The sequence below is a fragment of the Oratosquilla oratoria genome, chromosome 12 (genome assembly GCF_046742065.1).
Source record: "Oratosquilla oratoria isolate Oo_2021 chromosome 12, ASM4674206v1, whole genome shotgun sequence".
Taxonomy (NCBI): domain Eukaryota; kingdom Metazoa; phylum Arthropoda; class Malacostraca; order Stomatopoda; family Squillidae; genus Oratosquilla; species Oratosquilla oratoria.
Window position 1 is genome coordinate 67,633,045 of NC_134788.1, and position 15,438 is coordinate 67,648,482.

The 15,438-nt window shown below is 39.4% G+C and overlaps 1 protein-coding gene across 1 annotated transcript in view; it reads left to right on the forward strand.

Moving 5' to 3' along the window:
• Positions 1–1,820: 1,820 nt before the first annotated feature.
• Positions 1,821–15,438, forward strand: part of LOC143030485 (uncharacterized) — a 19,766-nt gene continuing 6,148 nt past the window's right edge. Inside the window, exons 1-4 of the mRNA XM_076193634.1 lie at positions 1,821–1,965; positions 3,588–3,597; positions 8,786–8,984; positions 9,164–14,007. Coding sequence (XP_076049749.1) covers positions 1,821–1,965; positions 3,588–3,597; positions 8,786–8,984; positions 9,164–14,007 — 5,198 coding nt within the window. The remainder of the gene's footprint in view (positions 1,966–3,587; positions 3,598–8,785; positions 8,985–9,163; positions 14,008–15,438) is intronic.

Below are 15,438 nucleotides of genomic sequence, written 5' to 3' on the forward strand. Positions count from 1 at the left end.
AAAATTATGACTAGCAAAAATCATGATTAATCTTTTAGCCTTCATAATAAATTTGGTTTTTATCATATTTTTTCATTAAAATAGCCCAATGTCATGGGTGAATTATGCCCATTTTTAATATATTATGTGAAATGTTTTCACGACCGCGCGACATGACGTCACATGGGAATACGTTAGACAACTAGAAATTTTGCTAGACTGGGAAAAATCATAATCTTTTAGCCTTCATAATGAATTAGGTTTTTATATATTTTTTATTGAAATAGCCCAATGTCATGGGTGAAATATGCCCATTTTAGTATATTATGTGAATTGTTTTCACGACCGCGCGACATGACGTCACACGGGAATGTTAGACAACAAAAATTATGCTAGACTGGCAAAAATCATGCTTAATCTTTTATTCTTTATAATAAATTAGGTTTTTATGAAAAAAAAAATCATTAAGATAGCCCAATGTCGTTGGTGAATTATGCCCATTTTAGCATATTATGTGAAATGTTTTCACGACCGCGCGACATGACGTCACACGGGAATATGTTAGACAACAATTAAGATTTATGCTAGACTGGTAAATCATGCTTAATATTTTCTCCTTCATATCAAATTAGGTTATAATAAATATTTTTGAATTAAAACAGCCCAATGTCATTGGTGAATTATGCCCATTTTAGTATATTATGTGAAATGTTTTCACGACCGCGAGATATGACGTCAGTCGGGAATATGTTAGACAACTAAAAATTATGCTAGACTGGTAAAAATCATGCTTAATCTATTGTTCTTTATAATAAATTAGGTTTTTATAATATTCTTACATTAAAATAGCCCAATGTTATGAGTGAATTATACCCACTGTATTATACTTTGTGAAATGTTTTCACGACCGCGCGACATGACGTCACACGGGAATATGTTAGACAACAACGAAAAATTATGCTAGACTAGCAAAAATCATGCTTAGTCTGTTATTCTTCATGATAAATTAGGTTTTCATAACATTTCATTAAAATAGCCCAATGATATAAGTGAATTATACCTATTTTAGTATATTATGTGAAATGTTTTCACGAACGAGTGACATTACGTCATACGGGAATATGTTAGACAACTAAAAATTATGCTAGAGCGGCAACATCGTTAATCTTTTATTTTTTATGATAAATTAGGTTTTTATAATATTTTTCATTAAAATAGCCAGTGTCATGGGTGAATTATGCCCATTTTTGTATATTATTGCGAAATGTTTTCACGACCGCGCGGCATGACGTCACACGGGAATATGTTAGACAACAAATAAAAATTATGCTGGACTGGCAATATTCATGCTTAATCTTTTATTCTTCATAATAAATTATGTTTGTATCATATTTCTTCATTAAAATAACCCAATGTCATGGGTGAATTATGCCCGTTTTTGTATATTATGTGAAATGTCACGACCGTGCGACATGACGTCACACGGTAATATATTAAACAACTAAAAATTATGCTAGACTAGGAAAATTCATGTATAATCTTTTATTCTTCATAATAAATTAGGTTTTAATATTTTTTTTCATTATTAAAATAGCCCAATGCCATGGGTGAATTATTCCCATTTTATTATATTGTGATTTTTTTTCGCAACCGCGCGACATGACGTCACACGGGAATATGTTAGACAACTAATGATTATGCAAAACTGGCAAAAATCGTGCTTAATCGTTTATTCTTAATAGATTAGGTTATAATATTTTGTTTCTTAAAATAGCCCAATGTCATAGGTGAATTGTGCCCATTTAAGTATATTATGTGAAATGTTTTCACGAGCGCGCGACATGACGTCACATGGCGTTGTCCTCAGGAGGTGTCCTACGTCGTACCTGTACAGCCCGGAAGACGAGCGAGCTCAGTATCATGACCACGACACTGACAAGACAGTGACACTTCTCCGGATGGAGGCCATGGAAAGAACCCCGATAGGTAGGCACCCGCTCCCTCCCTCTCCAATGACGACGTCAATTGGTAACGTCTTGTAGCGGGCGAAGGGACGAATGATGACGTCATATCGTATGAGATATTTAGTGACGTCACAGATGCAACTTCAGGAGGTAAAATGAGTTCTTGTAATACTTTCTCCTCCTTGACTTCCTTTTTGTCCCTTCTCTTCCTCTTCCTCTTCCTCTTCCTCTTCCTCTCTCTCTCTTTTCCCCCACTCTTTTTTCTCTCTTTCTCTCTCTTAGAGACACCAGCAAGGGATTCGCCTCCATCAGATTGGAAGCAGAAATGAACCCCAGGGGAACCCTCCCAGAACAAGTAATTAATTGACGATAATGATGATGATGATGATAATGATGATGATGGTAATGATGATGATAATGATGATGATGGTAATGATGATGATAATAATGATGATGATGATAATAATGATGATGATGATAATAATGATGATAGTGATGATGATAATGATGATCATAATGATGATGATGATGATGATGATGATGATGATGATGATGATGATGATGATGATGATGATGATGATGATGATGATGATGATGATGATAATGATGATGATGATGATGATGATGATGATAATGATGATGATAATGACGATGATAATAATGATAATGATAATGATGATAATGATTATGATGATAATAATGATGATGATGATGATAATAATGATGATAATAATGATAATGATGATGATAATGATGATGATGATAGTGATGATGATGATGATATTGATGATAATAATGATAATGATGATGATAATGATGATGATAATGATTATTATGATGGTAATTATGATTATGATAATTATGATAATAATATTGATGATAATAATGATGATAATAATGATGATATTAATGATGATAATGATGATGATGATAATAATGATGATGGTGATGATGATGATAATGATGGTTATGATAATATCGATGATGATGATAATGATGATAATAATGATGATGATAATAATAATGATGATAATAATGATGATAGTAACAATGATGATAATAATGATAATATTGATGATGATGATAATGATAACAATGATGATTTTGATGATAATGCTGATGATAATGATGCTGATGATAATGATGCTGATGATGATGATGATAATAATGATGATGATAATAATAATGATGATAATAATAATGATGACGATAATGATAATGATGATAATAATGAATGATGATGATGATAATGATAATGATGATGATAATGATAATAATGATGATGATGATAATGATAATAATGATAATGAAAATAATGGTGATAATAATTATGATAATGGTGATAATGATGATAATAATGATAATAATGATGGTGATAATAATGATGGTGATGATAATGACAATGATGGTAATAATGATACATACATACATATACCAAGGCTTTTTCCCCCTTACAAGGGAGGTAGCCAAAAAGGAAAAGGCATAAAATCATTCCCACCCATCTTCATATATTTGTTCTGCATAACGTTACACCCGGTTATCGACATTTTCTGTAAGCGGAGGCAATATGTCATTTCGCATCGTTATCACAGTTTGTTTGCAAAACCACAATAAGATATTTGTTCTCTTAATTTTATTTTGTAGACAGACAAGGGTAAGAAACAAATGCCGTCGATAAAACTCGATAGATTTCTCAGCAGCTGCTGCGCTGTGGAACGAACTGTTAATTAAACATATTCAGTGGTGTGTGTGTGTGTGTGTGTGTGTGTGTGTGTGTGTGTGTGTGTGTGTGTGTGTGTGTGTGTGTGTGTGTGTGTGTGTGTGTGTGTTTCACCATGGTCTTGTATCACGTGTTGGACTCGTGATCGACAGCTATTTCCCTCCCCAAAAAAGAGCTCAGAGCTCATGTATGACCGATGTATGGGTAATGTGACCTTACACGCACACACACACACAACTCCCAGCCCACAAGAGTTGGAGTAACGACTCGCAGCACAGCGATACTGAAATTGTTTCAGCCCTGGGCGGGAATCGAACCCACACCGCCGCTGTGGCAGCCGGGAACCCTACCACTGCGCCACTGAGTCGTGTGTGTGTGTGTGTGTGTGTGTGTGTGTGTGTGTGTGTGTGTGTGTGTGTGTGTGTGTGTGTGTGTGTGTGTGTGTGTGTGTGTGTGAGAGAAGTGTGTGTGATTTACCAGTCTAACACGTGATCAAAGATGATCACGTGTTAGACTCGTGATCGACAGCTATTTCCCTCCCGGAAGAGAGCTCAGAGCTCATCTATGACCGATTTATGGGTAATGATGTGACCTCACACACACACACACACACACACACACACACACACACACACACACACACACACACACACACACACACACACACACACACACACACACACACACACACACACACACACACACACACACACAAACACACACACACACACACACACACACACACACACACACACACCTCACACACACACACACACACACACACACACACACACACACACACACACACACACACACACACACACACACACACACACACACACACACACGACTCGGTGGTATAGTTGGTAGAGCGCTGAACTGGGAAGCAGAAATGCTCCCAGCACCCAGTTCGAATCCTGCCCAGGGCCGAAATTATTTCGGTATCGCTGTGCCTCGGGTCGTTACTCTGACTCTCGTGGGCGGGGAGTTGGGTGTGTGTGTGTGTGTGCAAGGTCATAGCATTACCCATAGATCGGACCTACGAGCTCTGAGCTCTCTTCCAGGAGGGAAATAGCTGTCGATCACGAGTCCAACACGTGATCCAAAGACCAAGTGAATATACAAGTGAATAATATACACACAAAGAGAAATTACAAAATTGGCACCAACACTCAAAACTATCATATGAAGAGAGACTAGAAAAACTTGAACTACAGACACTAGAGCAAAGAAGAGAGAGAGGAGATTTGATAGCTATTTACAGAATCATGAAAGGCATAGAAATTACTGACAGAGAGAATCTGATAAAATGGGATGACAGAAATACTAGAGGACACGGAAAGAAAATAAAAAAAGACAGCTATAGAAGAGATTTGAAAAAGAACAGCTTTCCTCACAGAGTAATAGACAGTTGGAACAAGTTAGATGAGAAAGTGGTGTGTGCAAAAACAATACATGAATTTAAAAATAGTTTAGATAAAATGAGATATGAAGACGGGACACCACGAGCATAGCTCCCCTTCCCGTAAAATACAACTAGGTAAATACACACACACACACACACACACACACACACACACACACACACACACACACACACACACACACACACACACACACACACACACACACACACACACACACACACACACACACACACACACACACACACACACACACACACACACACACACACACACAAACACCCAACTACCCGCCCACGAGAGTTGGAGTAACGACTCGCAGCCCAGCGATTTTTAAATTAATTCAGCCCTGGGTGTGCATTTACTTAATTGTAATGAGAGCTATTTTCACGCAATACGGTTTCCATTTCGATCGATCCAAATTTCTTTTTCAAATTCGTTCGTGTCGTCGTCTGCTTACATCGTCTCCTTTGCCACGTAGTTAGTTCCACATAATTGTCGTCCGGATGGGGAAAGTAAGGCATTTCTAGATATACTGTAAACGCCTTGCTTTCAATTTTTTCCCATGTCCTCTATATTTTTCCATGTCTTTTTTTATATCACGTCAGTTATATCCACGCTTTCCATAGTTCTGAATACTGCTCCTTGTTTTCCATTTTTATGATTGTTTTTTGCACCGTAGGCTACCTGTGCAACAACATACTCCAATCTAGGGCAACTAATCTTTTCTTAACAGAAATTTTGCCCATTTCATGTTTGTTCGTCTGTGTGTGCGTGTGTGTGTTTCACCATGGTCTTGGATCACGTGATCAACAGCTATTACCCTCCCGGAAGAGAGCTCATATGTATGCACGCGCATTGTGTGCTTGTGTAAGGAATAATGTGTTCATATATGCATAATGGATGAAGTGCATCTGTAAATGTATTGCAATATCGATATTATTTTATTTTAATCTATCAATATTACAATTTCTAGAGAAAAAATTCAAAGTATATAACTTGCATCTATTATTACTATTATTATCATTAATTATTATTATTCTGGCCACTCCATCTTCTCCACATTGATCGTCTTGATATTGTGTGACGACTCCCCACAGCTGCTGCTGCTGCTTCCAAATGCTGCCTCTATCATCTCACTCCACAATGCAATAATAATAACCTAACAATACTGATTATATTGATAAAGATGCTGATGTTAACTTTTAATTATCGACATTATCATATTTACCAAAATTGCCATTATGTTCACGTCGTTCAGTTCTCCAACTGGCAAGATTTAGAAATGGATTAACCGGGCCCCTCCTATGGGGGAATGGCTAGCCTATTCAGTGCCAAACCCAAACATTACTATAATAACGACATTTTGGTCACATTCTTGAAAAGTAACGAGTCACTCGTTAAAAAAGGACATTTATCGTTGTAAACAATGAACGTGAAGACTATAGAAGAGAGAAAATCGTTCTAACGGAAAAGGTCGTAGACTGACGTGACAGTGGCATGCCCATTGGTAAGCACTCCAGTTATTTCACATTGTTTTAAACAAATTTATTTGTGAAGATATCTGTAGCGTATTTGGTGCATAGTATGACAATGAGTCGAGAATTTAATAGATGAACCCAAGGAAATTGTGCAACAGCCTTATTGCCGACGGGGGGCAAATGAACACTTGTAGGGCGAAGCCGTGGCGAACGAACTTGGGCCGTTTGGGGCCCCCGCCTTCCTGCCTGCCTTGTTCTACTCAACCCATGCTGCAGTACTGATGTGTGGTTCCCCACATGTGCTTCTACGCAGTATTTCGACTTGTAATATCGCCGTTGCAGTAAGAGGTGAGACAATGAATGTAAATGTGGGGCACAGACAGCTGGCCTTCGGCCTCATAGTACGTATGTGTAGGTTAAGTTAATATTACGGCTGTACTACATGCATTTGTATCCGTAGGAAAGCACAATTCCGGGCTACGCACGGCAACCCTGCCTCAGCCAGGGGGGTGCTACTTTTCGGTACGCCCCGCGGGTACTTAACCCATTCAACTCCGATGACAAGATGTCTTGTCATTTGGTCAAATAAAACAAAAAATCATAAAAGACCAAAATGTTTGATCAAACACCAGAAAAATATGACGTCAGTCCTCGCTTCGCTGCGAGCGAAGCGAGGATTGACGTCATATTTTTCTGGTGCTGTTTGATCAAACATTTTGGTGTTTTATGATTTTTTGTTTTATTTGACCAAATGACAAGACATCTTGTCATCGGGGTTGAATGGGTTAAGGCGGGTGTGAGGTCAGGTCAAGGTCAGCATCCTTCTAAGGCTCGGCCGGCCCACTCCCGTGTGTTGTATACCAGTCAACAGAGAATAAAAGAAAGACAAATGAATTCCGGTCGATCCTTGCAAGAGATAACTGCACAGAGAAACGTTGAGACATTCCAGAAAACATAGTTTTACCTGGTCTCTCCTACTTGGGGCGGCACCTTTAGTTCTTGATCAAAGTGATTTCAAATCAACCTACAGAAAGCACAGACGTTCGGGTACAGTTGGGAAGTTACGTACCTGGAAAGCGAGAAAAATAACATTATAACTAAATCACAATTTTGTGCACTAATATTACAATACTTGTGATGCTAATAACAACATTAATAATGAGAGTAGAGGTAATGAAGGCAACAATGATGAGGATAAAAACACCAATAATAATGATAATAATAAAAAAAATGTAATAATGAATAATAATATTGATAAGAATCATCATCATAATAGTAATAGCAACATTAATAATTATTACAACATACAATAATACATACATACATACATACATATACCAAGGCTTTTTTCCCCCTTACTAGCGAGGTAGCCAAAAAGGAAAAGGCATAAAATCATTCCCACCCATTCCATCCCTAAAAACACTCCACACCCCTCCACCCTCCCTCCCATCTTAGCACCTACTAGATGACGGGTCATCCCTGCACCCCGTCCACTGCCCTGGGTCAGAAGCAGTGTCGCAAGATACAGCACATCCACAGCAAGGCCGCTTCATAAATCGGCGACCCCCCCTCTCCGTCCCCCCATATAAAGGAGAAGACTGGGAGAAATCCCTTCGGGCTGCGTCAAAATTTTGCTCACACACATTACCTCACCCCCCATCCCCCCATCCATTCCACCTCATGCATCACAACATCTTCCATATACAACCATTCTCCATTCACCCCTGTCTTCTGTCCTCTTCCGTCCTTCCTCAACAGACATTCCCCTCTTCCCCAAAGCCCCCTTCACCCCATCCATCCATCTCATCCTAGGACGTCCCCTCATGTTCACTCCCTCCACATCTGCCTTCCATACCTCTTTTACTAGTCTTTCTTCACTCATTCTTTCCATGTGTCCAAACCATCCTAATACTCTTTCATCAACCCTATCTGTTAAATATACGACCATCACTAGGTCGCCTTGCTAGGTGGTCTGTCGTCTGCTTCCCGCCATTTCTATATTTACTTGTTTTGAATTGGTTAGATTTGATTAATACTACCATTATCATTATAATGGTCTGCTATATATTTTTTATATGATTATGTTTGTACATTTATTTGGATCCAAGGAAAGAAGGTAATTATTTACCATCTTTGAAATATCTTGTTTTTGTAAGCAAATAAACAGAATCGACGCCATACCTTTTTGATTTGAACCCGCTCGACTTTTCTCACCAGCCTCGAATTATTAGAAGCTGCTATTTGTATATTTGACCGCAGGCTTGCAGATCTTGAGAAGCACCAGACGGCAGTGGAGTTGGAATTGAACTCTGACGAAGTAGAGTCAGATATGGATGAAACTGACAAGTTTCAAAGATCTGCCAGGAAAATTAGAGCAAAGGCTGCCAAGCACCTGAAGGATATGACTGCCAATGTTGTAAGTGATTCTATCTCCGTTTCTTCTAAGGATAGATCAGAGGTTAGGTTACCTAGTTTAGAGCTCCCTAAATATGCTGGCGAAGCTATAGTATAGAGTGGCAACCCTTCTGGGACCGCTTTGAAGCTCTGGTTGACCAGAGTGACTTGCCTGTTATAAGCAAGTTCTCATACTTGCAGTCCCTCCTTCGAGGAGAGGCACTTTCTGTCATTCAAGGTTTGGCGCTTACCGCTGCAAATTATAAGATAGCATGTGATCTACTCAAAGAAAGATTTGGCAGCACTGAAAGAATCGTATTCGCCCATGTGTCGGGCTTAATGAACGCTTCTTTGACGTCTAGAGCTAAAGGAGCTAATCAGTGTGACTCCCTATGGAAGTTACGAGACCAATTGTTGCGGCATATAAGAAGTTTGGAAACCCTTGGATTCAGCGGCAACCAGTATGGCATGGTGTTGACTCCTATCATTGTAGCTCGCCTACCACAGGACATTCGTCTGGAATGGTCGAGGGAAAGTGCTGGACGTGAAGGCGATGTAGAATGGCTGATGAAGTTTCTGCAAACAGAGATCCAGCGTCGTGAACGATCGGAAATTTTTAAGGATTTGTCCATGGAGAAGAGCAACGCACCACAAGATATCGAAAGAAGAAAAGTTAGTTCGGCTTCAGCCTTGCAGACGTCAGCTGAAGAAGGATCACAACAGTGTGGTTTTTGTCTCAAAAGACACAAGTCTGAAAAGTGCAATCAGATATTGAGATTGGATATCCTTAGACGTGAAGAGAAAGTGAAATCCTTAGGACTTTGTTTTAAGTGCCTCGTCAGAGGACATATGTCCAAGGACTGTAGAGGAAAAGTGAAGTGTGCGCAGTGCTCCGGTTATCACAATGTGTTGTTTTGCAGAACAGGCAAAACAATTTGTGTCACTAATAATTCACCAAGTAGACAGGGTGTCGCCCACACCCCCAGTGAACAAGTTAATAATGCAGTCAATACTGGTAGTGGTACTGTTGAGCATGTTGGCATCTCTCATGACCAGAGAGTTAAAAGGTCCACTGTTTTGCAAACTGCTAAGATCAAGACTCTAACTAATGATGGGAAATCTGTTGATGCTATTGTTATGTTTGATTTAGGGGCAGACACTACTTATGTGAGCCATGATATTGTTAGAAGAATCAAACCTAAGTGGGTTACATCTAAGTACACTTCATACTCAACCTTTGGGAATAAGAAATCACAAAATAGAAAAGAACGGAATGTATATGATGTGAAAGTGATTGACACTCAGGGTCATCCTCACTCAATATTAGCGGTCGAAGTTGAGACCATTTGCCCACCCTTAAGCCGTCAAAGGATTCCCTCTGATGTTTTGCGGTCCCTTTCACATCTACAGTTAGCTGATGACTATGGAAGTGATCGTGACCTCACTTTGGATATACTGATTGGTGTGGATAATTACTGGCGTTTTGTTTCCCCAGAGAACCTTATAAGATGTGAAGATTTAGTAGCCTTTGAGTCTTTGTTTGGTTGGATATTGTCTGGTTCTTGTATGAAAACCCAAGAAGAAAATGTATTTCACCAGATGTTATGTATAAGTACTGCTAAACCTGTTAATGAATCTGAGCTCCATGAATTTTGGAGCCTTGAAAGTATTGGAATATGTGCTGGGAGGGATAAGCCTCCCAAAGACCCAGTGTTAGATAAATTTGAGGATTCAGTTAAGTTTGTTGATGGCAGGTATGAGGTTGCTCTTCCTTGGAAAAGTGATGTTTCTAAATTGAGTCTGCTTAAAAATGAGACTGGAGCAAGGAAGAGGTTAGCTACGCTTAACTCTAAGTTTGAAAGGAACCCTAGTTTAAGAATTGAATATGATAAAGTTCTCAAGAGTTATGAGGACAGTAATATCATAGAAGAAGTACCTCAATCTGAAATGGAAGGCCCCTATCCCATTTACTATCTGCCTCATAGACCTGTAATTAAGGAATGTGTTTCCTCAAAAATTAGGCCTGTGTTTGATGCTTCAGCAGTGGGATCTAATGGTGTTTCTTTGAATGACTGTTTGGAATCTGGGCCTTCACTAATCCCAGATCTAGTTGAAATATTACTAAGATTCCGAAGATGGAAAATTGGCTTGACTGCTGACATAACCAAAGCTTTTTTGCAGATCAGAGTTCAGCGCTCAGATCAGGATGTTCATAGGTTTTTGTGGCAGTGCGGACAATCCTTACGTGTAATGAGGTTTGTAAGGGTACCCTTTGGTAACACCAGTAGTCCATTTTTACTGAATGCCACTATTAGACATCATTTGAATTCATATCCTGTTTCAGTGACAGTGCAAGAGCTTCAGGAAAACTTGTATGTGGATGATTGGCTCTCAGGAGCAGATACTGTTGAAGAAGCCAATACAATGTTTCTTGAAGCTCAGAGTATATTATCAGATGCTGGCATGACTTTGTCCAAGTGGAATTCTAACAGTAAGAGTTTAACTCATCAACTTAACCAGTTTTTTGAAGTTGGTGAGACTACAAAGTTATTGGGAATGCATTGGAAAGCCTCTAAGGATGTGTTTTCATTCAAGGGACTTAATTTGGATTGTAACTTTGATTTGAATTTCACAAAGAGGAACTTATTGAGTTTGATTGCTCGACTGTTTGACCCACTTGGTTTAATAAGTCCTTACACCATGTATGCTAAAATACTGTTTCAGGAAATTTGGCGTCTAGGACTTGGATGGGATGAAATCCTATCACATGACTTGCAGCTGAAATGTCAGCTGTGGATTGATGGTATTCAAAGTATTAAGACATTTGAAATCCATAGATGTTATTACCCAGATTCATCTTTAAGTTCATTAGTAGGATTGGAGGTACATGCTTTCAGTGATGCTTCTGAAAAAGGTTATGGTAGCTGTGTATATCTACGTATACCTAAATCAGATAAGGAGTTTCATGTATCATTTGTTATGGCTAGGACAAAGGTTGCTCCCATCAAACGGGTTACGTTACCCAGGCTGGAACTTCTTGGAGCCTTGTTGAGTGCTCGTCTCAGTCATTTTGTAAAATCTGCCCTACGTTTGAATAATTGTGTAAGATTAGTTTGCTGGACAGATTCTAAAGTTGCTCTGTCTTGGATAAAAGGTAATCCTAATAGGTGGAAGATGTTTGTTGCTAACAGAGTAACTGAAATTCAAACATTAACATCTCCAAGCAATTGGTTCCATTGCCCTGGTAAAGGCAACCCCGCTGATTTGATGACCCGAGGTCTTTTGGCTGATCAACTAATTTCAAATAACATGTGGCTCGGGGGTCCCAATTGGTTATCTAGTTCCTCATGTTTCTATGCTGGAGCTAATATTGATGATGAGACACACATTTTGGCTCACACCTGTAAAGAGAGTAAGGAAGAGGAAACAGCCTTGACTGTTAATGAGAAAGCCACATCTGTATTTGACTTTAGTAGATATAGTGAATTTAGCAAAGTTATGAATATTGTTGCTTGGGTTAAGAGGTTCATTAATAATTGCAAACCTGATGGCACAAAACATTCTGGCCCTCTCACTTATGAGGAGTTGATCAAAGCAAAGGACAATATTTTAGTCTGTGTTCAGAAAGAAAGTTATGAGAATGAAAGAAATGCTTTGTCTCAAGGGAAACCCATTCCTAGAATTTCTTCCCTGATAAGATATGACCCCTTTCTAGATTCTAATGGATTGCTGAGAGTCAAAGGTAGACTTCAGTATTCTGACTTAAGTTATGACAGCAAGCACCCCATTATAATTCCTAATTGTCATGTGGCCAAACTTATAGTACAGTTTCAGCATAACCTTTTGAAACATGCTGGTGTTCACACCCTCATGTCCACCATTAGAAATTCTTACTGGATAATTGGATTAAGACAAGTGGCCAAAAGAGTTTGTAGAGAATGTGTTGCTTGCAAGAGATTTGATTCTAGACCATGTAGTCAGTCACCCCCTCCTTTGCCAGAATTGAGGATTAAATCTACCTTCCCCTTTGCAATAACTGGATTGGACTACGCGGGTCCCTTGTTTGCAGTTGATCAACTATATCAGAAATTGTATTTTTTGTTGTTCACTTGTGCTGTTACAAGATCTGTTCATTTAGAGTTAACAGACTCACTTTCAGTGCCTGATTGTCTTTTAGCACTACGCAGATTTTCTGCCAGGCGTGGACTTCCATCAGTGGTGTATTCAGATAATGCCAAGACCTTTAAAAGTGTTGCCAAAGCTCTTCAGCAATACTTTAGTGTCTTGAGTCCCGAGTGGAAGTTCATTGCTCCCAGATCCCCATGGTGGGGAGGCTGGTGGGAACGACTTGTGAGGTCAGTTAAATCTGCATTGAAGAAATGTCTTGGCACTAGATGCTTGACTAAATGTGAGCTTGAAACAACCTTGTTTGAAGTAGAGGCTTGTATCAATTCAAGACCTCTGACATATGTAAGTGATGATTATGATGCAAAGAACCCTTTGACACCCTCACATTTTCTGATTGGTCGAGTAGCTGGATTTCAACCTCATATTTCTGATGAGCATTTGGGTGTTGTTAGCCATAAAGACTTAAATGAAAGAGAACATGTTCGAGAAAGGCAACTCGACAGATTCTGGAAAATGTGGAGTGATGACTATTTGAGAAATTTACCTCCCACGGTGAAGGGAACCAAACCCAATTGTAACTTGAAGAAGGGTTCTGTTGTGTTGTTAAGAGAAGATAATGTACCTAGAATGAGTTGGCCTTTAGGTGTGATTATTGACTTACTCCCTGGTAGGGACGGTATAGTTAGGTGCGTCAATGTCAAAACTGCCAAGGGAATTTTTTGTAGGCCTGTCCAGAAATTGCATGATCTGGAAAGTTGTTTTGAAACGAACAGTGTTAAAGAAGATATTGCAAACCCCTTAGAGTGTTCTATGCCCGATGAGAAGGATGTTGCAAGGGATGAGGATGTGGAAAGTCTTGAAAAGGTGAAAACCACTCGGAGTGGACGGGTAGTTAAGCCCCGTGTTCTGCTTGATTTGTAAGACCTGAGTTTGAGAATTGAGTCAGCCTTATATTTTATCAAGGACTCTATGTATAGGACTCATTCTTATTGTTACTTGATTTGATTGTGATTGTCTAGTTTAATAGGAGATTGAATGCTCATATGGTGGGGAGTATGTTAAAGATACGACCATCACTAAGTCGCCTTGCTAGGTGGTCTGTCGTCTGCTTCCCGCCATTTCTATATTTACTTGTTTTGAATTGGTTAGATTTGATTAATACTACCATTATCATTATAATGGTCTGCTATATATTTTTGATATGATTATGTTTGTACATTTATTTGGATCCAAGGAAAGAAGGTAATTATTTACCATCTTTGAAATATCTTGTTTTTGTAAGCAAATAAACAGAATCGACGCCATACCTTTTTGATTTGAACCCACTCGACTTTTCTCGTAAGGCCGGCAGACATTGTGAGTTTTCTAACATTAACACTATCTCCCAACTCCCTTTCCACCCCTGTTCTCCTCCTCACCTCCTCATTCCTCACTCTATCCAGCCTAGTAAACCCCATCATACTTCTCAGACACCTCATCTCAAACACATTCAAACTCCTCTCTTCCTCTCTTATGTTCCATGTTTCTGCTCCATACAGTGCTGTTGCCACAATCACTCTTTCATACAGTCTCCTCTTAGCATCCATTCCCAAATTTCTATTCCTCATCACACTTCTTAATCCACCAAGGCATTTACTCGCTTCTCTCAATCTACATTCTACCTCAACCTTTACTCCACCTTTTCCTGCCACATTTGCACCCAAGTATCTAAAACTATCCATTTCCTCCAGTTGCTCTCCCTTAATGCTCACTTCCAGATTACTGCCACTTTCGCCCCTTGTACATCTCATCACCTTACTTTTACCCACATTTATCTTCAGCTTTCTTCTATCACACACTCTCCCAAACTCTGTCACCAACTTCCTCAATCCCTCCTCCGATCCTGCCACAAGGGCAGTGTCGTCCACAAACAACAGCTGGCTCACCTCCCACTTTTTTTCCATTTTCTTTAACCATCTCCAATCCCTGACCCACTACCCTTGCATTTACCTCTCGCACTACCCCATCCATGAATAAGTTGAACAGCCAGGGTGACATAACGCATCCTTGACGAAGTCCCACCTTTACCTCAAACCACTCACTTTCTCCATTTCTAATCCTGACACAAGCTCTACTACTCTCATAAAAACTCTTGACAGCTCCTAGAAGCTTTCCTCCTATCCCGTATATCCGCATAACCTCCCACAATGCCTTTCTGTCTACCCTGTCGTAAGCCTTTTCCAGATCCATAAAAGCCCAAAAAACATAATTCCCCTTTCCTATAGCTTTCTCACATATCTGTCTTACCACAAAGATCTGATCTACACAACCTCTACCTGTCTTAAATCCACACTGTTCCTCACCAATTA